This window comes from Pongo pygmaeus, chromosome 20 (assembly GCF_028885625.2).
Source record: "Pongo pygmaeus isolate AG05252 chromosome 20, NHGRI_mPonPyg2-v2.0_pri, whole genome shotgun sequence".
In the NCBI taxonomy this organism is placed as follows: domain Eukaryota; kingdom Metazoa; phylum Chordata; class Mammalia; order Primates; family Hominidae; genus Pongo; species Pongo pygmaeus.
The window spans coordinates 51045481-51066431 of NC_072393.2; the positions used below are offsets into that span (position 1 = coordinate 51045481).

General features: G+C 53.1%; 2 protein-coding genes across 11 annotated transcripts; one reads left to right on the forward strand and one right to left on the reverse strand.

Moving 5' to 3' along the window:
• Positions 1 to 395: 395 nt before the first annotated feature.
• On the reverse strand, positions 396 to 19031 carry ZNF296 (zinc finger protein 296). 2 transcript variants are annotated; one of them, XM_063658117.1, is made up of 4 exons: positions 18985 to 19031; positions 5020 to 5815; positions 4657 to 4806; positions 396 to 1477 (listed from the first exon to the last, which is right to left on the reverse strand). In XM_063658117.1, the coding sequence occupies exons 2-4, from the start codon at positions 5315 to 5317 to the stop codon at positions 498 to 500; spliced, it is 1428 nt and encodes a 475-aa protein (XP_063514187.1). In that variant the 5' UTR covers positions 5318 to 5815; positions 18985 to 19031; the 3' UTR covers positions 396 to 497. The 2 variants fall into 2 exon arrangements, with proteins under 2 accessions (XP_063514187.1, XP_054319623.1); XM_054463648.2 differs by lacking the exon at positions 18985 to 19031 and having other exon boundaries at positions 5020 to 6461.
• Positions 4670 to 19833, forward strand: GEMIN7 (gem nuclear organelle associated protein 7). 9 transcript variants are annotated; one of them, XM_054463650.2, is made up of 3 exons: positions 7921 to 8214; positions 8862 to 8984; positions 19022 to 19833. In XM_054463650.2, the coding sequence occupies exon 3, from the start codon at positions 19030 to 19032 to the stop codon at positions 19423 to 19425; it is 396 nt and encodes a 131-aa protein (XP_054319625.2). In that variant the 5' UTR covers positions 7921 to 8214; positions 8862 to 8984; positions 19022 to 19029; the 3' UTR covers positions 19426 to 19833. The 9 variants fall into 9 exon arrangements, with proteins under 9 accessions (XP_054319628.2, XP_054319625.2, XP_054319627.2 ...); XM_054463651.2 differs by lacking the exon at positions 7921 to 8214 and adding an exon at positions 8221 to 8552; XM_063658118.1 differs by lacking the exon at positions 7921 to 8214 and adding an exon at positions 8221 to 8552 and having other exon boundaries at positions 8891 to 8984.
• The last annotated feature ends 1118 nt before the right edge of the window (positions 19834 to 20951 follow it).

Sequence of the window (20951 nt, forward strand, 5' to 3'; positions counted from 1 at the left end):
TAAGTGGCAGGCCCCTGTTCATCAGAACCTGCCATGGCTCAGTGAGGCCTGCTCAGGAGGCCAGGGCACAGTCCCAAGGGAGAGGGCCCAGACCTGCCCGCAGGTGTGGACATAGGGTGTCAGCCCAGCATGTCCCACATGGGCCCCTTTGCCCGGGGCCTCTGGCGACAGGTCCGGGCCTCTCCCCGCCCTCGCCTCGGCCCCTGCCCTGGCCTCGCCCGCACCAGGAACTGGGAGCGCGGCTTTCTGTGCCAATCCTGCTGTGCCCCAGGCACTGGGGGCTGGGTGTTCCCTCACCCCCTCACTCCAAACCGGTCTGTCCAGCCGTCCACCCCATGGAGGGGAAGCCTCCTGCTCCACCTCATGCACCCCAAGAAAGCCAGAGTCCAGACGGGTGTAAATAAAAGGGGAAATTTACTTGGAGAAGTGGGGCAAAAACAAGGTGGTCAACGGTGTTGGCAGCGGTACCAGGGATAGTGAGGGGGGCTTTCCTGGGCTCAGGCCTCGCCGGCCGCCTCAGGGTGCTTCTGCCGCAGGTGTTTGTCCAGGGTGGCTCGCAGGCCGAAGGGCACATGACAGTGGGGGCACTCGAAGCGGGTGCTGCCAGGCGTCATGCCGTGCATGCGGCGGTGGCGGTTGAGCTTACTGCTCTGGGCGCAGGCGTAGTTGCAGAACTCACAGGTGTAGGGGCGCTCCCCGGTGTGTGAGCGCCGGTGCACCGTCAGGTTGCTGCTGTTGGTAAAATGCTTCCCGCAGAACTCACAGCTGCCCCCGGGCCCGCGGCTCTTGCCCCCTGACTTGGGCATCTTTTTGGGTGATGCCTTCTGGCTGTTTGCAGGGTCAGTTCTCTGTTCCGTGGTGATGGCTCCCCAAGTGTCTCCACCAGGGCCGGCTTGAGCCCCACTGCCAGGAGCCCCGGGTTCCTGGATACCCGCTGTGGCAGCGGCTCCAGCCCCCTCACCACCGCTGCATGGGAGCGTGCTGGTGGGGGCAGCAGCATGGACAGCCGGCTCCGGAGGGGCCGCAGAGGCCTGCTCCTGGCTGGTGTCGGCCATGAGGGGGCTCTGGGGCGGCACCTGCCGGTGGGTCTTCTTGTGGCGGTTGAGCTTGCTGCTCTGGGCGCAGGCGTAGGGACACTGGTCGCAAGCATAGGGCCGCTCACCTGTGTGCGAGCGCATGTGCACTTTGAGGTTGCTGAAGGAGCTGAGGGTCTTCTTGCACACAGGACAGGTGGGGCTCCGCCGGGTGAGGCCGCTGCCACTTGCACGGGGGCTCTTGGCCTCAGCTGCTTGCCCCACCACTGCTGACACGGCTGCGGCCACCTCGGCCAGGCCCAGGAGCGGGGCCTCCGGGGCCTCTGATTCTGTCTGGTAGATGGACAGTCCGTGGTCCCACTGGGCGTGACGCAGCAGCTTCCAGGCCACTGTGAACTGTTTGCCACAGCGCAGGCAGCTCAAGGCCTTCAGCTCCTCTCGTTCTGGTAAGAAAAAGAGGCAGAGTGTAAGTGCGGAGAGGAAGGAGTCACGGGGGTTGCAGTTCACAGCTGCCAGCTGGACACCTTCTGTGGGACAGGCACTCCTGCAGGGGCCAAGGACTTGGCAGTAACAAGACACACACACCCTGGAAGGACCAGGAAGCTGATGCTCAGAGGAGGGGTGGACACGAAAAATCTGTGGAGTGGGTGCTAAGTACCTGAGGCTTTGTGTTTGAAAACCTTTTTTTTTTTTAGACAGTCTCACTGTCGCCCAGGCTGGGGTGCAGTGGCACGATCTCAGCTCACTGCAACCTCCACCTGCCGGATTCAAGCTATTCTCATGCCTCAGCCTCTAGAGTAGCTGGGATTACAGGCACCCACCACCATGCCTGGCTAATTAGTAGAGATGGGGTTTCACCACGCTGGCCAGGCTGGTCTCAAACTCTTGGCCTCAAGTGATCCACCCACCTCGGCCTCCCAAAATGCTGGGATTACAGGCATGAGCCACTGTGCTGGGCCATGTGTTTGAAAATCTTTTAAAAAGTTATGTTAACTCAGTGAGCACTTCCTACATGCTAGGTGCTGAGCCATGGCTCATAGCCCGGCTTTCCCTCAGGACAGGAAAATAAGATCTCCATTTTCCAGACAGGAAAACTGAGGCACAGAGAGGCATTTCCCCAGGGTCGCACAGCTTGGAAGCGGTGAAGCTGGGATTTCAATCCAGACTACTGGGGGAGGGGGAGAGGGCAGAACAGAGGTTTGCTTGCTTTTTTTTGCTTTAAATTTTTAATTTAGTATTTTTTAAAGAGATGGGGCCCTGCTATGTTGCCCAGGCTATTTTTTTTTTGAGACGAAGCCTTGCTCTGTCTCCCAGGCTGCAGTGCAGTGGCGCGATCTCGGCTCACTGCAAGCTCCCCCTCCGGGGTTCCCGCCATTCTCCTGCCTCAGCCTCCTGAGTAGCTGGGACTACGGGCGCCCGCCACCGTGCCACGGGGTTTCACCGTGTTAGCCAGGATGCTCGCGATCTCCTGACCTCATGATCTGCCCGCCTCGGCCTCCCAAAGTGCTGGGATTACAGGCTTGAGCCACCGCGCCTGGCCACCCAGGCTATTCTTTAACTTAATGGCCTCAAGTAATCCTTCCATCTCAGCCCCTCAAAGTGCTGGGATTATAGGCGTGAGCCACCATATCCGGCTGGGAGCAGAGGCTTTTGAATAAGATTTTTGGTTTAGGCCGGGCACGGTGGCTCACACCTGTAATCCCAGCACTTTGGGAGGCTGAGGCGGGTTGATCTCTTGAGGTCAGGGATTTGAGACCAGCCTGGCCAACATGATGAAATCTTGTCTCTAGTAAAAATACAAAATAGCCGGGTGTGGTGGTGCACGCCTGTAATCCTGGCCACTTGGAAGGTTAAGGCAGGAGAATTGCTTGAACCCAGGAAGCGGAGTTTGCAGTGAGCAGAGATCCCACCACTGCACTCCAGCCTGGGTGACAAAAGCGAGACTCTGTCTCAAAAAAAAAAAGAATTTTGGTTTAACAAAAATAATTTTTAAAGTAATTGAGATATCTGGGCATGGTGGCTCATGCCTGTAATCCCAGCACTTCAGGAGGCCAAGGCAGGCGGATCACCTGAGGTCAGGAGTTTGAGACACCAGCCTGGTCAGCATGGTGAAACCCTGTCTCTACCAAAAATACAAAAATTAGCCGGCCATGGTGGTGCACGCCTGTAGTCCCAGCTACTTGGAGGGCTGAGGCAGCAGAATCACTTGAACCCAGGAGGCAGAGGTTGCAGTGAGCTGAGATTGCACCACAGCACTCCAGCCTGGGTGACAGAGTAAGACTCCACCTCAAAATAATGGGGTAGCTACAGAGAAAGCTTAGCGGCCACCTAGTAAAGAGGTGGTAATGGCCTGGGTCCGCCACCCTCTGCATGGATCTCAAATTGAGAGCCCCCAAGCCTGAATTTGGATTTCTATCTGGACCTTCGGGGTACTCTCAGTGGACACTTCCTAGGTGAACTAGCCTTTCCATTTTTCACATTCTAGAGTCTTGGATGGGACAACCTTTGTGATACAACCAGTCCCGGGTCAAGAGCACAGGCCTGCATTCAAATTCAGACTTCTCTGCTCCCTAGTTGTGTGACCTTGGGCAAGACATAGTCCTCTGTGTGCCTCAGTTGCTAGAATTCAGGGACCCTAGAGATCCCCTCCCTTTCAAGGGTGGTTGTGACCTCGCTTGGGGAATGGTTGAGAGCTTTGGTCCACAAAAGCGCTCAAACAGCAGAGCCTGTGAAACCAAGGTGCCCACGATTCTCCAAGCCCTGCAGTGTTTTGTTCCAGCGATTCCATCACAGCCCCTCGCTAGCTCCTCCAGGCCACTCTCCATGCTCCAGCTCAGTCACAAGCCCCTCCTCTTTCCCACCACCAGACCCTCCCTGGCCCAACCCTAAATAATTCCACTTCTCAAAAGTCTAAGGAGGGCAAGGGCCAGGGGGCTGGAAATTAGGTTTGGATTAAGCCCTGCAGCCAACACTGACCAAAAGCTCACCTGAGGGTCAAGCGCCATGTGAAGGATTTTAATTCCCTCCCAAGAGGAGGAACCCAGGTGTCCAGCACCCGGGAGCTCGCTCAAACTAGGGGATTCCCAGCACGCAGGGCTGGGAGATTCCATCACCGAGGGAAGCCAGAAGCCCCTTCCTTGGCTCTGAACACTCAGCTGTACTAGCACCTCAATCAGAATTGACAGAGACAGGAGGGGGTGGCAACCTCCCCATTCCAGCTGGCCTCCACTCCCCCTCCCCCCGGCCGCTGCCCTCCCTAGAGGTCCCCTCCTACTGCCACCCTCGTCCAGCCACCTGGCCAGTTATTTCTGGCCAAGGGGAAGGAGAAGTGAAACCAGGTTGGGGTGTGTGTGTGGGGGGCAAAATCCCGGGCTAGTCTTCTGGGGCTGGCCACACCCTGTAGACGGCCCTCCTTCCCTGCCCAGTACCCCCCGCCCCCCCCACACCGCCACCACTAGTCCCTGCCCTAGGACGGGCAGGCCCTGGCCACGCCTAGGCTGCACCCGATGGGGAGCGAGAAAGGGGAAGTAGTGCTCAGTGCCCTGCCGTCCAGCCCAGCCCCTTTCCAGCAGGAAGCCCAGCCCTTGAACTTGAGAGGGGGACTGCACCCGGCTTTACTCACCTGAGCCCTGGCCGCGGCTGGGGCCTCTGAAGAGCTGACAGCCCAGCTTCTTGTGGTCCATGAAGGCAGTGATGGCCTCCAACGGGAAGGTCTGCAGGCAGCGGCCGCAGGTCAACAGATCTGGGTGTTTGTCGGTCCAGGGCTGGCGGTCTGCAGGGAGGAAGCGGGTGGTGAGCGTGGGGTGGGGCCAGGATGGGGGCTGAGGGTGCTGAAGGAGAGTGGAAACCGAAGGTCAGAAGGGGGCCTGGGGGGCAGGACCGGGCGAAGGAGATAAGGCAGGGCGAGGGGCCCATGCCCAAAGGGAAGGGTCCCACCCGAGGGTCAAAGGTAAGGGAGGCTGGGCCCAGGGCCCGGGGCGCTCACCGGGAAGGTTCGGGGTCAACGGCGTCCACAGGGTCCACGGGTTCCTCGCGCCGAGGGCGAGGAGGGCGGCCCCGGCGGGCATGGGGCCAGGGGAGTGGTGTGGTTCGCCGCCGAACCGCCCCGCCGAGGACACCTCCTTCGGGGAGAAGGGCCCCAGCCTTGGGGCCTGTTGGGGCTGCGCGTCTGGCTCGGGCTTGAGTTCGATGACGAGGTCCTGCATTTCCATCTCGTCGTCTGGGTTGGCGGCGGGCGCGGGCTCTACTCGGCGGGGCGCGCTGCCGGCCTTGCGGCGGGACATGAGTCGCGGGCCGGGCGAGCGAGCGGGCGAGCGGGCAGGCGGGCGGGCGGAGGACGCACGAGCGGAGGACGCGCGGACCGTGCGCGCTCAGGTGAGTGACTGCGGCGACCCGCCGCGAACTCTTACACGTGCTGGCCGGGCCCGTGGCTCCGCCTACCAGGGCGGGGCTGATGGGAGGGGACCGAGCCGCCCTGCTGGGGCCCTGACGGCGGCCTAACTCAATCTAGGCAGTGCCCCGTGCGTTTGGCTTAGTGACCAAATTTAATCACACCGAGTTCCCACAAGGCATTGAAACAGCTGTCCCTGATGCCATTTTAGGGCGGGTGAAACTGAGGCACGGCATGCCCACACACACCCCCAAGCGAGAAAATAGTGGGTCACATTTCTTATTAGGTGTCTGATAGTAATCTGGGCTATTTCATTAAATGCATTACAATAAAAATTCATTTTGCAAGCATTCACTGAGTGCCTCCTGTGCGCCAGGCTCTGTTTGAAGCACTGAGAATACAGGAGGGAATAAACAGAAGATAATCTTTGTTTGCACGGAATTTAGACGGTGGGGGAAGACACTATAAACATAATTACGTAAAATATAGATGGCCCTTCATGATGACCAGTGCCATGGAGCAAAAGAAAGCTGGAAAGGCGGAGAGGGTTACTGGGGTTGAGAGATTCAATTTTCTTCCCTATGATGGGAAAGGGCATGGTGGAGCTGAGGCTGGAGGGAAGGAAGCCAGCCAGTGGGCCTGGGCATTGAGGAATTACAAGGAAAGGGAGAGGCAATATGGGTTGGAGATTGAGTTCAGTGAAAATATGGGGGCAGATCCAAGCAATCTTTTGATCACTTTAAGGTCTTTTGGTTTTCCTGAGACCGGAGCCTTAGGAGGGTTTTGAGCAGAGGAGGACTGTAATCATACACATCGACTCTGTTCCTAGACCAGAAGTTGCCATTAAAACCAAATAGCCAAGCAGCTCACCTGCCTCCACTCCGCCTCCTTGAACTTCCCTCCCCTAAGCAGTTCTCTCTGCTCACTGTTTGAAGTGGCATCGACACCCTGCCCCACCCTCAATCCCTGACGAGTATTCTTTTCTTCCTGGCACCCACTGCATGACAGTATAGAACTGCTTGTGGACTGTCCTCTCCCCCACCCAATGCAAGCCCCCTGAGGTCAGGGCAAGAACCTGTCCTCCCCCAGCTGTCCTCAGCCCAGATGCTGATTTCAGATGCTGATCTCTTGGAGTTCTGCACATTGTTATTCAGCTCTGGGTTCCATTGTCCTCCTGAGAGCAGAGGGCCCTGACCAACAGTATCTAAAGTAGCCCCACCCTGCTGAAGGCCTTGCAAATTACACTCCATGACCTCCATCTGTCCCCAGTTCCCTCTTGGATCTCACTTTCTCCATCTGTCAAAGGAGGTAGGGCAGGTTGGAACTAGAGGGTTATCTGAGGTGGTTTCTTCTTCAATGCCGCCTCCTCTGATCACCCTTTTTTTTTTAAGTAATTTTTAATTTTTCAAAAAAAAATTTTTTTTTTTAAATAGAGACAGGGACTCGCTTTGTTGCCCTGGTTGGTCTGAAACTCTTGGCTTGAAGCGCTCCTCCTGCTTCAGCATCCCAAAGTGCTGAGATTACAGGTGTGAGACACTGCACTCAGCCTCAGACCACCAAATTTTAAGCTCCATGGCAACGCAGCCACCCACTATCCGATTGCCCTTATTTTACTCTTTTTTTTTTTTTTGAGATGGAGTTTCACTCTTGTTGCCCAGGCTGGAGTGCAATGGCACAATCTCAGCTCACTGCAACCTCCACCTCCTGGGTTCAAGTGATTCTCCTGCCTGAGCCTCCGGAGTAGCTGGGATTACAGATGCCTGGCTAATTTTTCTATTTTTAGTAGAGACAGGGTTTCACCATGTTGGCCAGGCTGGTCTCGAACTCCTGACCTCAGGTGATCCACCCACCTCAGCCTCCCAAAGTGCTGGAATTACAGGCGTGAGCCACAATGCCCGGCCTATTTTATTATTTATACATCACTTTGATCAAACCCTGAAGGATGTTTTTTACATTTTTGCTCATTTTACCCTATTCTGTCCCTTTTACCCCCACTAGAAGGTAGGTTCTAGGAGGCAGGATGGGAGTCTGTCTTGTTCATAAATACAACCCCTACTCGTTCATAGTTAAGTCAACAAATATTTATTGCGCACCTACTATGTGCCTGATGATATTCTTTCAACAGATATTTGCAGAGCACCAAATTGTGTACCTGGCACTAGGCCTTGGTGATCTAGTGGAAAGCAAAGGCCCACAGGATCCCTGCGTAAATAGGACCCCGCAAGGAGAAAGTGAATTCTGACTGGGCCTGTAATAGGGGGGTTCATATTCCCCACTCAAGGCCTCAGTTTCCCCCTTTGTAAAATGGGACTGCAGAGCTAGCTGGAGGAAAAAATGACCGCCTCTGATCCAGCCCAGCTACTTTCTTGGTATGCGGCATATGAAACCATGATCTCCAGGTTTCCTGTAGAGGAGCGGGGGTTCCCACTGGAAGCGAGGGTTAGGAGTGGGTATGTGTAGGGGGATGGGGATGCAAAGACCGAGCTCTGCCCTTAACCCCGCAGGGAGGAAGTCTTCCCCTCTCTGAACCTCAGTTTCTTTCTGCCGAAAATGGGCATCCCAGACGCCCCCCACTCGCAGGCAGGAAGATCGGTCCAAAGTGCCCCGCAAAGCCGCGGGCCAGGTGGCGACCCGGGCTGTGCTGGCTTCCAAGCCTGAGAGCCAGCCCGCGACCACGTGGGGCAGTGGCGGCGGCGCGGGCGGAACCCAGGCTCCGCGGCTCGCGGCCTGCCCGGGCCTCTGCAGCTGGGGCGCCGGCGGAAGTGGGGGCACCAGTAGCCGCGGACCTCGGTGAGTACACGGTGGTGGGGGGTCGCCAGCAGGTTCCCTCTCCCCGGCCCCAGCTCTGGACGCCCACCCCAGTGCAACGCCCTGAGTGACGGAAAGAGGCAGGACCGCGCCTGCAGCGCCGGCTGGAGGGACGTTCTGGTCCCCAGACGCCACTATCAGGGACTATTTGGTCCCGATCGCCGGCAGCGGGAATGCCCCACGCGGGTGGGGTGAGGAGAAGGGAGAAGGAGAAAAACTTCCCCTCCGGAAAATAATAAATGGCCACGATAACAGCAGCATCGGTGGCAGTCATCCCGCTTTACCTGGAGCGGAATCGCTCGCTCAGTCTGAGCCTGGAGGTGGGAAGAAGGTCCGGTCCGAACGCCCAGGGCGGTGTGGGGAGTGGACGCCTGGGGGCCGGGAGGACCTACTTAGTATAAGAAAAGGAGAGCAATGGGTGGTCAGGGCGGAATTGAAAGGAAACTGACCGGCCCCAGGGGAGAAGGGGAGGGGAGAGATACTGTGCTTGGGGTTCTGACCCTCTCGGGTGGCCCCATTTAGCTAATTTGCATCAAGATTCAGGAGCCGATGATGTGTGTGTGTGTGTGTGTGTGTGTGTGTGTGTCTGTGTGTCTGTGGACACGTCAGCACCTTGGTTAATTAATTAGGTCTGGCGGCTTCTCTGTTGACAACTCAGCTGGTTCCCCACCCTGGCAATTGTGAAGAGTTGGCCAAATGTTTGTCCACTGAGCTGATCTCTTCTCTGGAGCACCGAGGCCACCAGGAGGGAGGTCTGTGAAACCCCCTGCCCCTGCCATTGACCTAAGTGTTGGGCTCTTGAATCTAACAGACTAGTTTTTCAAGTCGTGGGGGATGGGCTTGGGCATTTTTCCCTGAAACCTTCGGAAATCCTTGTCTTGGAGACTGAAAGGATAAAGGCCTCTGGGGCCAGGTCACCAGGGAGAATGGATAACGCCTGCCTCTGCCCTCCTGGGCACACCCTGTGTGACCTTTCTTAAACCAGTTTCTTATCAGGTCACACCTTGGCTCCACAGTCTGTCTTTCTACATGGGGCATGGGTGAGGGCCTGAGTTTGCTCCCTCTTCCTCCATCCTCCAGCTTGCACCAAGGAAATGATTTTTTTTTTTTTTTTGAAACAGAGTCTCACTTTGTGGCCCAGGCTGGGGTGCAGAGGCGTGATCTCCGCTCACTGCACCTCCGTCTCCCTGGTTCAAGCGATTCTCCTGCCTCAGCCTCCTGCGTAGCTGGGATTACAGATGCGTGCCACCACATCCAGCTAATTTTTTTTGTATTTTTAGTAGAGATAAGGTTTCACCATGTTAGCCAGGCTGGTCTTAAACTCCTGACATCAGATGATCTGCCTCCCTCAGCCTCCCAAAGTGCTGGGATTACAGGTGTGAACCACTGCACCCAGCCCGAGGAAAGATTTGACCTGCCAGCTTCACTGGCCACTTTACAAAAATGGGGATTGCATCAATATGACCAAATATTGTTTTGTTTTGTTTTTTTTCCTGATGGAGAAAACAAGGCCCTATACTGGCCCTCTCTTAATTTCATTTTATCCAGGGATTTAACAGAATTCTTTGGCCACTCTAATCCTAAGTCATTTAGTAAGTACTCACCCTAGAGACTAGGGTGTTTCTCTTGAAACTCAAGTGTTAATCTAGGCTCAGGAAAGACTCTGGGGGCTGGTGAGTCCTGACTACATTGGAGTGACAGTGGTCAGAGAAAATAAAAAATGCAAGTAGGGCGTGGTGGTGTGGGCCTGTAATCGCAGCTTCTCGGAAGGCTGAGGTGGGAGGATATCTCGAGTCCAGGAGTTCAAGATTAGCGTGGGCAATATAGCGAGACCTCACCTCAAAGTAAATAAATAAGTAAATGTGCTTTTTAAAAAATTAGAAAATGCAAGGCCGGGCACAGTGGCTCATGCCTGTAATTCCAGCACTTTGGGAGGCTGAAGCAGGTGGATCAGGAGTTTGAGACCAGCCTGGCCAACATGGCCAAACCCCGTCTCTACTAAAAATACAAAATTAGCCAGGTGCGGTGGTGCGCGCCGGTAGTCCTAGTTACTTGGGAGGCTGAGGCAGGAGAATTGCTTGAACCCGGGAGGTGGAGGTTGCAGTGAGTCGAGATCATGCCACTGCACTCCAGCCTGGGTGACAAGAGCAAGACTCTGTCTTTAAAAAAAAAAAAAAAATTAGAAAATGCAAATATCCCTTTATTCCATTCACATGGTCTTCCCTGTCAGGAAAAAAAAAAAAAAAAAAACCTTGGAGTCTCCCTTGGCTGCTCTTTCCCTCAAATTATATATCCCTTATCCTGTCCATCACCAAGGGCTCTTGACCTTTCTTTTTTTTGTTTGTTTTTGTTGTTTTGAGACGGAGTCTCTGTCATCCATGCTGGAGTGCAATGGCACGATCTCCGCTCACTTCAACCTCTGCCTCCTGGGTTCAAGCGATTCTTCTGCCTCAGCCTCCGGAGTAGCTGGGATTACAGGCGCCCACCACACCCAGCTAACTTTTGTATTTTTAGTAGAGAGAGGTTTCACCATGTTGACCAGGCTGGTCTCATCCTGACCTCAGGCGATCCACCCACCTCAGCCTCCAAAAGTGCTGGGATTACAGGCGTGACGCACTGCGCCCAGCCTCGACCTTTCAAACACAGCCTAATCTGACCACTTTTCCCCATTCCCACTGTCCCCAGCCCATACTAGACACCATCTTCTTCCACCTGGACCACTACAGTGACCTCCTCATTGCGCTCCTAGTGTCTCCCTTCAATCTCCTTGTTTATTGTCCATGCAGCAGGCAGAGGATCCTGAGGACCTTAAGCCAGATCCTGTCCATCCTTCACTCAGAACTGTCCAGCGGCTTCAGTCTCAGAGTAGAGACCCAAATTGTCATCACAGCCCAGAAGGCACTCTCTCTGTCCCTGCCCCCACCTCCTCCACACTGGCCTAGCTACGCCCCAAAGCCACCCTTTCCATGATCTTTGCATTTTGCTCTTCCATCTGATTGGAATCTCCACATGGCTGCATTCCTAATTTCATTCAGGTCTATGTTCAAATGTAATCTTATCATAGGGATCTTTCCTGGGCTCCCTTGAAACTACCCTCTGTCCCCCAGGCTGGGCCAGGTGTCTCCTCTGGACTCCTTCATTCCAGCCCTACTCACTCTGGGTCATCACTGCCTGAGGACACGTCTGTGTCCCCTATTGGACTGTGAGCCCACAAGGGCAGAACTGGGCTGTCTCTCAGTCCTTGACGTGTTTCCAAGACCGCCCAACGTGGGTGATGCACAGAGCAGGCACTCAGATGATGTGCTGATAATGCTGGATAATGTGGATGAGTGAATTTTTTTTTTTTTTTTGAGACAGGGTCTCACACTCTGTCACCCAGGCTGGAGTGCAGTGGCACAGTTATGGCTCACTGCAGCCTCCACCTACCAGGCTCAAGCGATCCCCTCACCTCAGTCTCCTTAGTAGCTGGGACTCCAGTCGCACACCACCCATGCCTAGCTAATTTTTTTTTTTTTTTTTTTGTAGAGATGGGGTTTTGCTATATTGCCCAGGCTGGTCTTGAACTCCTACGCTAAAGCAATTCTCCAGCCTCAGTCTCACAAGGTGCTGGGATTATAGTTGTGAGCCACCGCACCTGGCTAGAAAACTTTTCTTTGGTGCATAAAAATGATATAGAATTCAAATTTCAGTGTCCCAGTAAGTAAGGTTTTGTTGGAGAACAGCCATGTTCATTTGTTTCCATATTGTCTATGGGTGCTGTTGTGCTACAGTGGCAGAGTTGAGCAGTGACAGTAAAATACTTTACAGAGAAGGTTCGCAGACCTCTACCACATATTTTGCCAAGAAGAAAAATAAAGTTAAAATTAAAAAAATTTTGCCCGCTGAGCGCGGTAGCTCATGCCTGTAACCCCAGCACTTTGGGAGGCCGAGCTGGGGGTGGGTCACCTGAGACCAGGAGATGTAGACCAGCCTGGCGAACATGGTGAAACCCCGTCTCTACTAAAATACAAAAATTAGCCAGGCGTGGTGGCGCGCACCTGTAATCCCAGCTACTCGGGAGGCTGAGGCAGGAGAATCGCTTGAACCTGGGAGGCAGAGGTTGCAATGAGCCAAGATTGCACCACTGCACTCCAGCCTGGGGGATAGAGTGAGACTCCATCCCCAAAAAAATTTTGCCAAGGAGGATTCTATTAGGGCCACCTATGGGCATGTGAGATCAGTAAGACTTGGCAGCTAATTATGCAGAGTGGGTGATGAGGTTTAGATGCCTCACAGGGAGAGCTCTTTTTAACATTTTCTTTTCGAATTTTTTTTTGTTTGTTTGAGACAGGGTCTCACTCTTCCCAGGCTGGAGTGCAGTGGTGCAATCACATCTCACTGCAGCCTCAGCCTCCACGGGCTCACTAGATCCTCCCACCTCAGCCTCCTGAGTAGCTGGGACTACAGGAGCGCACCCTTTGCCCGACTAATTTTTCTATTTTTCTAGAGACGGGATTTTGCTATGTTGCCCAGGCTGGTCTCAAATTCCTGGGCTCAAGTGATCCACCTGCCTCAGCCTCCCAAAGTGCTGGAATTACAGGTGTGAGCCACCTCGTGCCCAGCTGCTTCTTGCTTTCTGAGATTAAAATTTAGGCCGGGCACGGTGGCTCATGCCTATAATCCCAGCACTTTGGGAGGCCAAGGCGGGTGGATCACCTGAGGTAGGGAGTTCGAGACCAGCCTGGCCAACATGGGGAAACCCCATCTCTACTGAAAATAAAAATATCAGCCAGGCGTGGTCGCGGGCGCCTGTAATCCCAGCTACTTGGGAGGCTGAGTAACGAGAATCGCTTGAACCCGGGAGGCGGACGTTGTAGTGAGCCGAGATCGCGCCACTGCACTCCTGCTGGGTGACAAGAGCGAGACTCCATCTCACAAAAAAAGACAGGAAATTAAAATTTAGTGGCCGGGCGTGGTGGCTTAGACCTGTAATCCCAGCGCTTTGGGAGGCTGAGGCAAGAGGATCACTTGAGCCCAGGTTGGAGACCAGCCTGGGCAATATAGTATGACTTCATCTCTATAAAATAAAATAAAATTAATTAATTAAAAATTTTATTTATTTGTTTATTTATTTATTTATTTTGAGACACAGTTTCGCTCTGTTGTCCAGGCTGGAGTGCAGTGGCATGACCTCGCTCACTGCAGCCTCTGGCTCACGGGTTCAAGCGATTCTTATGCCTCAGCCTCCTGAGTAGTTGGGATTACAGGCGTGTGCCACCATGCCTGGCTAATTTTTGGGGCATTTGTTTGTTTTTGAGACGGAGTCCCAGTCTGTCACCCAGACTGGAGTGCAGTGGCACAATAGCTCACTGCAACCTCTGCCTCCCAGGTTCAGAGAGTCTCCTGCTTTAGCCTCCTGAGTAGGCAGGATTACAGAAGCCTGCCACCATGCCCGGCCCAGCTAATTTTATTTATTTATTTATTTATTTTTTGAGACAGAGTTTCACTCTTGTTGCCTAGGCTGGAGTGCAATGGCGCAATCTCGGCTCACCGCAACCTCTGCCTCCCAAGTTCAAGTGATTCTCCTGCTTCAGCCTCCCAAGTAGCTGGGATTACAGGCATGCACCACCACTAATTACAGGAATGCACCATCAGGCTAATTTTGTATTTTTAGTAGAGACGGGGTTTCTCCATGTTGGTCAGGCTGGTCTTGAACTCCTGACCTCAGGTGATCCGCCCACCTCGGCCTCCCAAAGTGCTGGAATTACAGGCGTGAGCCACAGTGCCCGGCCAACACCCGGCTAATTTTTGTATTTTTTAGTAGAGACAGGGTTTCACCGTGTTGACCAGGCTGGTCTCGAACTCCTGACCTCAGGTGATCCACCTGCCTCGGCCTCCCAAAGTGCTGGGTTTACAGGCGGGATCCACTGTGCCCAGCCTATGTTCATGTCTTCTATAGCCATCTTTATTCCTTCCTCCCTCTTTGTGACCTGTTTGTCTGCATCAGTGTTTCATTTGGGGCTATCAGGAGACGTTTGGCAATTCATGGAGACTTTTAAAAAAAAAACTGTATTGAGATGCAACTCACATTCACCAATTCACTGTTCACCAGTGGTGACATTTTTGGCTGTCACAACTTGAAGACGGGATGCTACTGGCATCTATTAATAGGAGGCAGAGGCTAGGATGCTGCTCAAACCCTACACCTATGCGTTGGACAGCCCCCACAACACAGCAGATAATTATCCAGCCCCAAATGTCAATAGTGTCCAGACTGAGTAGCCCTGGTTTACATCCTTGGTCTATCTGCAGGGTCCTGTCTTGCAAGGGGCTCACAGTTCAGGTGCAGAGACAGGAAGAGCCTAATAAGAAAAAGGTTATTTTTCAAGTTAGTCCAGGCGCAGTGGCTCATGCCTGTAATCCCACCACTTTGGGAGGCTGAGGTGGGGGGATCACTTGAGGTAAGGAGTTCAAGACCAGCCTGACCAACATGGTGAAACCCCGTCTCTACTAAAAATACAAAAAGTAGCTGGGCATGGTGGTGTGTGTCTGTAGTCCCAACTTCTCAGGAGACTGAGGCACAAGAATCTCTCTCTTTTTTTTTTTTTTTGAGACTGAGTCTTGCTCTGTCGCCCAGGCTGGAGTGCGGTGGCATGGTCTCGGCTCACTGCAAGCTCCACCTCCATGCCATTCTCCTGCCTCAGCCTCCCAAGTAGCTGGGACTACAGGCGCCCGCCACCACGCCCGGCTAATTTTTTGTATTTTTAATAGAGATGGGGTTTCACTTTGTTAGCCAGGATGGTCTCGATCTCCTGACCTCATGATCTGCCCGCCTCGGCCTCCCAAAGTGCTGGTATTACAGGCGTGAGCCACCTCGCCCGGCCACACAAGAATCTCTTGAACCTGGGAGGTGGAGGTTGCAGTGAGCCGAGGTGGCGCCACTACACTCCAGCCTGGGCGACAGAGTGAGACTCTGTCTCCAAAAAAGGAAAAAAAAGAAACAGGACAATTTCAGTCACCTCCCTTCTGTGCCTGGCCCCAGGGTCTTGGGTACCCAACACTTGTCACTCAGCTCAGTTAGTCCTCACTAGGCTTTAGAGAGGAGAGGACCAAGCCACAGGGAGTGGTGTAGCTGCTAAAACCTAGGTCCTCCTCTCTCAGGTCTGCGCCCACAAGGCCGGCATTTCCCTATATACATTCAACATCATAGCATAGCGCTTCATATGTCCCAGACATGTGCCAAACATCGTAGGTTAGTTAGGTAATTTAGTCCCCATGTCCGCCCTGTGAGTTAGGGCTCTGTTTTACAGATGGGGAAACAGAGGCACAGATTAGTCAAGCCATTTACCCCAGGTCACACAGCAATACTAACAATAAGAGCAGTTCACTATTATGGAGAACCTAGTATGTGCCAGGCCCTGTCTGGCAGGAGCCTGTTGAATCCTGATAACAGCATAGGCAGCAATTGGGGCTATTTTTCCATACAATGGAAGAGAAAACTGTCTCTTACTGAGGTCACACAGCTAAACCGGCCTGGGATCTCCACTCTTCATTCATTTTGTTTTTTGTTTGTTTGTCTGTTTTTTTCGAGATGAGTCTTGCTCTGTCGCCCAGGCTGGAGTGCAGTGGCAAGATCTCCACTCACTGCAACCCCTGCCTCCCGGGTTCAAGCGATTCTCCTGCCTCAGCCTCCTGAGTAGCTGGGATTACAGGCACGTGCCACCATGCCCAGCTAATTTTTGTATTCTTAGTGGAGACGGGGTTTCACCATGTTGATCAGGCTGGTCTTGAACTCTTGATCTCATGGTCCACCTGCTTTGGCCTCCCAAAGTGCTGGGATTACAGGCGTGAGCCACCGCGCCCAGCCAATGTTTGTTTGTTTTTGAGACAGAGTATTGCTCTGTTGCCCAGGCTGGAGTACAGTGGCACAATCTCTGCTCACTGCAACCTCTGCCTCCTGGGTTCAAATGATTCTCATGCCTCAGGCTCCCCAAGTAGCTGGGATTACAGGCACGCGCCACCACGTCCGGCTAATTTTTGTATTTTAGTAGAGACGGGGTTTTACTATGTTGGCCAGGCTGCTCTCGAACTCCTGACCTCTAGTGATCCTCCAGCCTCAGCCCCTAAAGTGCTGGGATTACAGGCATGAGCTGACATGCCCAGCCCATTCATGAATTCTCACTGGTCTCTATGGCAGGCAGTTTTCTGGGGGCTGGAGATCCAGCAGTGGGAAAAGCAAGGTGGCCACCTTGAAGCTCACGGAGGGAAAGGAGATACAGGCAGATACAGGAAACCGAAAGTGCAAGGGCCCAAGAAGGGACTGCCAGGCATCGCGCCTGAGGATCAGCGAGGAGGCCTGTGTGGCTGGGGTGGGGAGAGCAAGCGTGGTACACCACGAGGGTGCCGGCAGGATCCAGAGCTAAGACAGAAGCCACAAGAGGGCTCCGAGCAGAGGAGGGATGTGATCTGACTCAGGCATTAACAGGGTGTTGGGGTGCAGACAGTGGGGGGTGAAGGTGGAAGCCAGGGACCCAGTGAGGAGTTGACTACAGTGCTCCAGGCAGGAAGTGTCTGTGGCTGCAGCAGGATGCTGTCAGTGGAGGAGGTGAGAAGTATTAGGTTATGAATAAATAAATAAATATGTGTGTGTGTGTATATATATATATTTTTTTGGAGACAGAGTCTTGCTCTGTTGCCCAGGCTGGAGTACAGTGGCGCAATCTTGGCTCACTGCAACCTCTGCCTCCCAAGTTCAAGTGATTCTCCTGCCTCAGCCTCCTGAGTAGCTGGGATTACAGGTGCCCGCCACCATCTTGGCTAATTTTTGTATTTTTCGTAGAGACGGGGTTTCACCATGTTGGCCAGGCTGGTCTCGAACTCCTGACCTCAAGTGATCTGCCCACCTCGGCCTCCCAAAGTGCTGGGATTACAGGTGTGAGCCACTGCTCCCAGCCTTATACAATTTTTTTCTCAGCCTTTCTCTGTCTTTTATGACTTTAATATTTTTGAAGAGCCCAGGTTAGTTGTGCTGTTTTTGTTTTTGTTTTTTCTAAGACAAAGTCTCACTCTTGCCCAGGCTGGAGTGCAGTGGCACGATCATAGCTCACTGCAGCTTCAACCTTCCAGGGCTCCAGTGATTCTCTTACCTCAGTCTTCTGAGTAGCTGGGACTTACATGAGTACATTGTCATGCCTGGCTAATGTTTTTCATTTTTAGTAAAGACGAGGTCTTAACCATGTTGCCCAGGCTGCTCTTGAACTCCTGAACGCAAGCAATCCTCTTGCCTTGGCCTCCTGAGGTGCTGGGATTATAGGCGTGAGCCACCATGCCTATCCCTGTTGTCCTTGTTGGCCTAGAGGCTGGAAGATCACTTGAGGCCAGGAGTTCAAGACCAGCCTCGGCAACATAGTGAGACCCTGTCTCTTTAAAATTAAAAAAAAAAAAAAAAGGAATAGCACAGAAGTGGTGCCCTGCCTTCTTAGTGTCTCATTCCTGGAGATGTTGGCTTTGGTCACTAAGTTAAGGGGGTGCATACCAGGTTCCTCCAATATAAATTTGTGTTTGCCCTTTACAGTGAATGAATATCTTATGAGTCTGTTAAGACTATGTAGATACCTTATACTTCATCAAACTCCCATCCACGCTTTTTTTTTTTTTTCTTTTTTTTGACACAGAGTCTCCCTCTGTTGCCCAGGCTGGAGTGCTGTGGCGCGATCCCCGCTCACTGCAGCCTCCGCCTTTTGGGTTCGAACGATTCTCCTGCCTTAACCTCCCAAGTAGCTGGGACTACAGGCGCATGACACCACACCTGGCTAATTTTTGTATTTTTGGTAGAGGCGGGGTTTCGCCATGTTGGCCAGGCTGTTCTCGAATTCCTGACCTCAAGTGATTCGCCCACCTTGGCCTCCCAAAGTGCTGGGATTACAGGTGTGAGCCACCGCGCCCGGCCCTATCCACACATTTTTGCATCTATTCCTTTTATATTTATTTACTTGCCAGTCTACAGTAAGGATTATATTTTCCTTCTCTTCCTTATTCATTTATTTATTATCAGTATGGATTCTGGATTTCTGTTTTATCCAGTGGGTTATGATCTGTAACTATCATTATTGTATTGTTCAAATAATTCCAGATTTGGCCACTGGGACCCCTTTCAAGCTAGCTCCTGTGTGAGTGGGAATCTATCTAGAACACAGAATTTCCTGATGGATTGGATGGGTTGTGTGTGAGAGAAAGCTGGGGTTTATTCTTGTTTTTAGAGACAGTGTCTCACTCTGTCACCCAAGCTGGAGTGCAGTTGCACGATTACAGCTCACTGCAGCCTCCATCTCCTGGGCTCAACTAATCCTTCTCCCTCAGCCTCCTGAGTAGCCCAGCTAATGTAAAATATATATATTTTTTTGTGTAGAAATGGGGTCTCGCTATATTGCCCAGGCTGGTCTCAAACTCCCGGCTTCAAAGTGATCCTCCTGCCTTGGCCTCCTAAAGTGCTGGGATTACAGGCATGAGCCACCATGCCTGGCTGGGTTCATCTTTTGGCAAATATTTATTGCCTGTAAGTTGAGATAAAGCCATTATAAAAGCAGACAAAGGTCCTTGCCTTCATGGGGCTCATGTTTTTGTGCATGTGACATTTTGTTTCTGATCCAAGCCACTGGGGGACGATGGCATAGATTTTAGGAGGGTGGATCGGTTTGGGACAGGTGAAGTGGAGCTGCCTGGTAGACCAGCGTCTGCTTCCACTCCTCCCTCCTCCATTAGCCCCATGCTTACCATGTAATGACTTCTGCTCTTTTTCTTCACTCAACAGCCAAGACAATGCAAACTCCAGTGACCATTCCCGTGCCTGTGCTCCGGCTGCCCCGGGGCCCTGATGGCTTCAGCCGTGGCTTTGCCCCTGATGGACGCAGAGCCCCGTTGAGGCCAGAGGTTCCTGAAATCCAGGAGTGTCCCATAGCTCAAGAATCCCTGGAATCCCAGGAGCAGCGGGCACGAGCCGCCCTTCGGGAGCGTTACCTCCGCAGCCTGCTGGCCATGGTGGGTCATCAGGTGAGCTTCACGTTGCACGAGGGTGTGCGTGTGGCCGCCCACTTTGGAGCCACCGACCTGGATGTGGCCAACTTCTACGTGTCACAGCTGCAGACTCCCATAGGTGTGCAAGCAGAGGCGCTGCTCCGATGTAGTGACATTATTTCATATACCTTCAAGCCGTAAAGATATTGTGTTCACTTTTCTGCTTGAGGCTAAGCCACTGTATCCCAGGCCTCCCAATGTTCCCGAGCCAGGAACTCTGGGCCCCATGGAGTTATGAGCTCCCTTGGAATTTTGAGCCAAGCTTTAAGCAAGTCTGGACTCCTGAGACTTCCTGGGTCCAGTCAGTAAAATTCTGCAACTCTAGCAATTCTAAGATCCCATTGGAAGGAATGCTCTACCTCACAGAACTCTGAACCCTACAGAAATATGGGCCTGCTGCCATTTCCTGAAGACCGGGGCATCGGGGTGGGGTGATAAAGGAGACAACCTGCACAGGGGGAAGTTATTAAAGAGGCTGCAAAGTTCAGCCATCCTGAAGATACTCCCCAGTGCTCCCCTCCTGCTAAAGAACCAGTTACCCCAGGAAAATTCGACTCTTGTTTTTCTTTAATTAAGTATACCGACGGGGATGGAGTCATCTTTAGGGGCTGGTAGGGTGGTTATCCAAGGGCTGAATCCAGTAGAGCTGGGCCAAGTAGGACAGGAGTCCAGATAAAGGTGTAGGGGCTGCACGGCCGCAAGTCTCCTGAAAAGGCTGGAGTGACCGGAATGCCGGGATTGGGAGATTAGGATTTGATTTCATTTTGGGGCGGGCGGTGGCTCGTGCTGGGTCACGTGGTCGTGCCCAAGCGCTCCTCCTGTTGCCCCACCTGTGGTTGCTGTGGACTGCACACGACAGCAGATTCGCTGTCCCCTCGTTGGAGGCGAATGGTCGGACCCCGAGTGGCGGCGCCCCTGATAAAAGACCGAGGATTCGCGATCAGGGTGCAACTTCACCCCCTCCTCTTTTCCTCTTTTCTCTCCAGCCTTGTAGCGTGGCCGTTCACATCACGCGCTTCACTAAGCCCCCTGTCACTAGTAACCTTTCAGCGCATTGTTTAAAAAGAAAGCAGTTTCTGTCCCCTTCTGTAGTTCCTTTAAGTTCAGGATGTAAGCAAAGCCTCCATTAAGTAAAGGTGAGTGTCGTTTTGTCTCAGTCGCGAAAGTGCGGCGGCCGATGATGAACAGCGCCAGGAGCAGCCTCAGCGGCCATCAGTCTGTTCGGAATGCCGGCTCCGCGGAGGCCCTGACCTAGCTCTCGAGTTGCCTTGGCGACGACGCGGCTCGCTCCGCCCCAGTTCCCTTTTATGGTTTCAGCCCCGCCTCCTCTACTTTGCCGGGTGCGCGTCGGCAAGCGTGGCGAAAGTGCGGCGGCGAATGTCAGGCATTGGGTCTGAGCCTAGGGGTGTGGCTTGAGCTCGCGCTGGTTCTTTCTTGCCTCGGTGATCCACCAGCCTTATCACCCAGGATTTAGGTTGGCAGATTCGTCTCTCGCCTTCGGAATTTCTACCTTCTCCTACGTTTTGTTTTTTAAAATCAGGCCTATGATATCGCTCATGGGCTCATATTTATTTTAGCATTGTAATTTAAGTTGTATTTTATGCAACTCTACCCCGATACAGAGAGCTGTTGATGTAACTGCAGCGAACAAATGGAAGACTAGAGAC

Bases quoted from the DNA above. Each gene is read 5' to 3' on its own strand.
- ZNF296 (XM_063658117.1), bottom strand. From the start codon at position 5,317: ATGTCCCGCCGCAAGGCCGGCAGCGCGCCCCGCCGAGTAGAGCCCGCG. The intron at 4,807-5,019 runs GTGAGCGCCCCG...TCCTCCCTGCAG, and splicing joins GTTGACCCCGAACCTTCCCG to ACCGCCAGCCCTGGACCGAC. The intron at 1,478-4,656 runs GTGAGTAAAGCC...TTTTCTTACCAG, and splicing joins CAGCCGCGGCCAGGGCTCAG to AACGAGAGGAGCTGAAGGCC.
- GEMIN7 (XM_063658118.1), top strand. From the start codon at position 8,472: ATGGCCACGATAACAGCAGCATCGGTGGCAGTCATCCCGCTTTACCTG. The intron at 8,553-8,890 runs GTGGGAAGAAGG...TTGACAACTCAG, and splicing joins CGCTCAGTCTGAGCCTGGAG to CTGGTTCCCCACCCTGGCAA. The intron at 8,985-19,021 runs GTCTGTGAAACC...TTCACTCAACAG, and splicing joins CCGAGGCCACCAGGAGGGAG to CCAAGACAATGCAAACTCCA.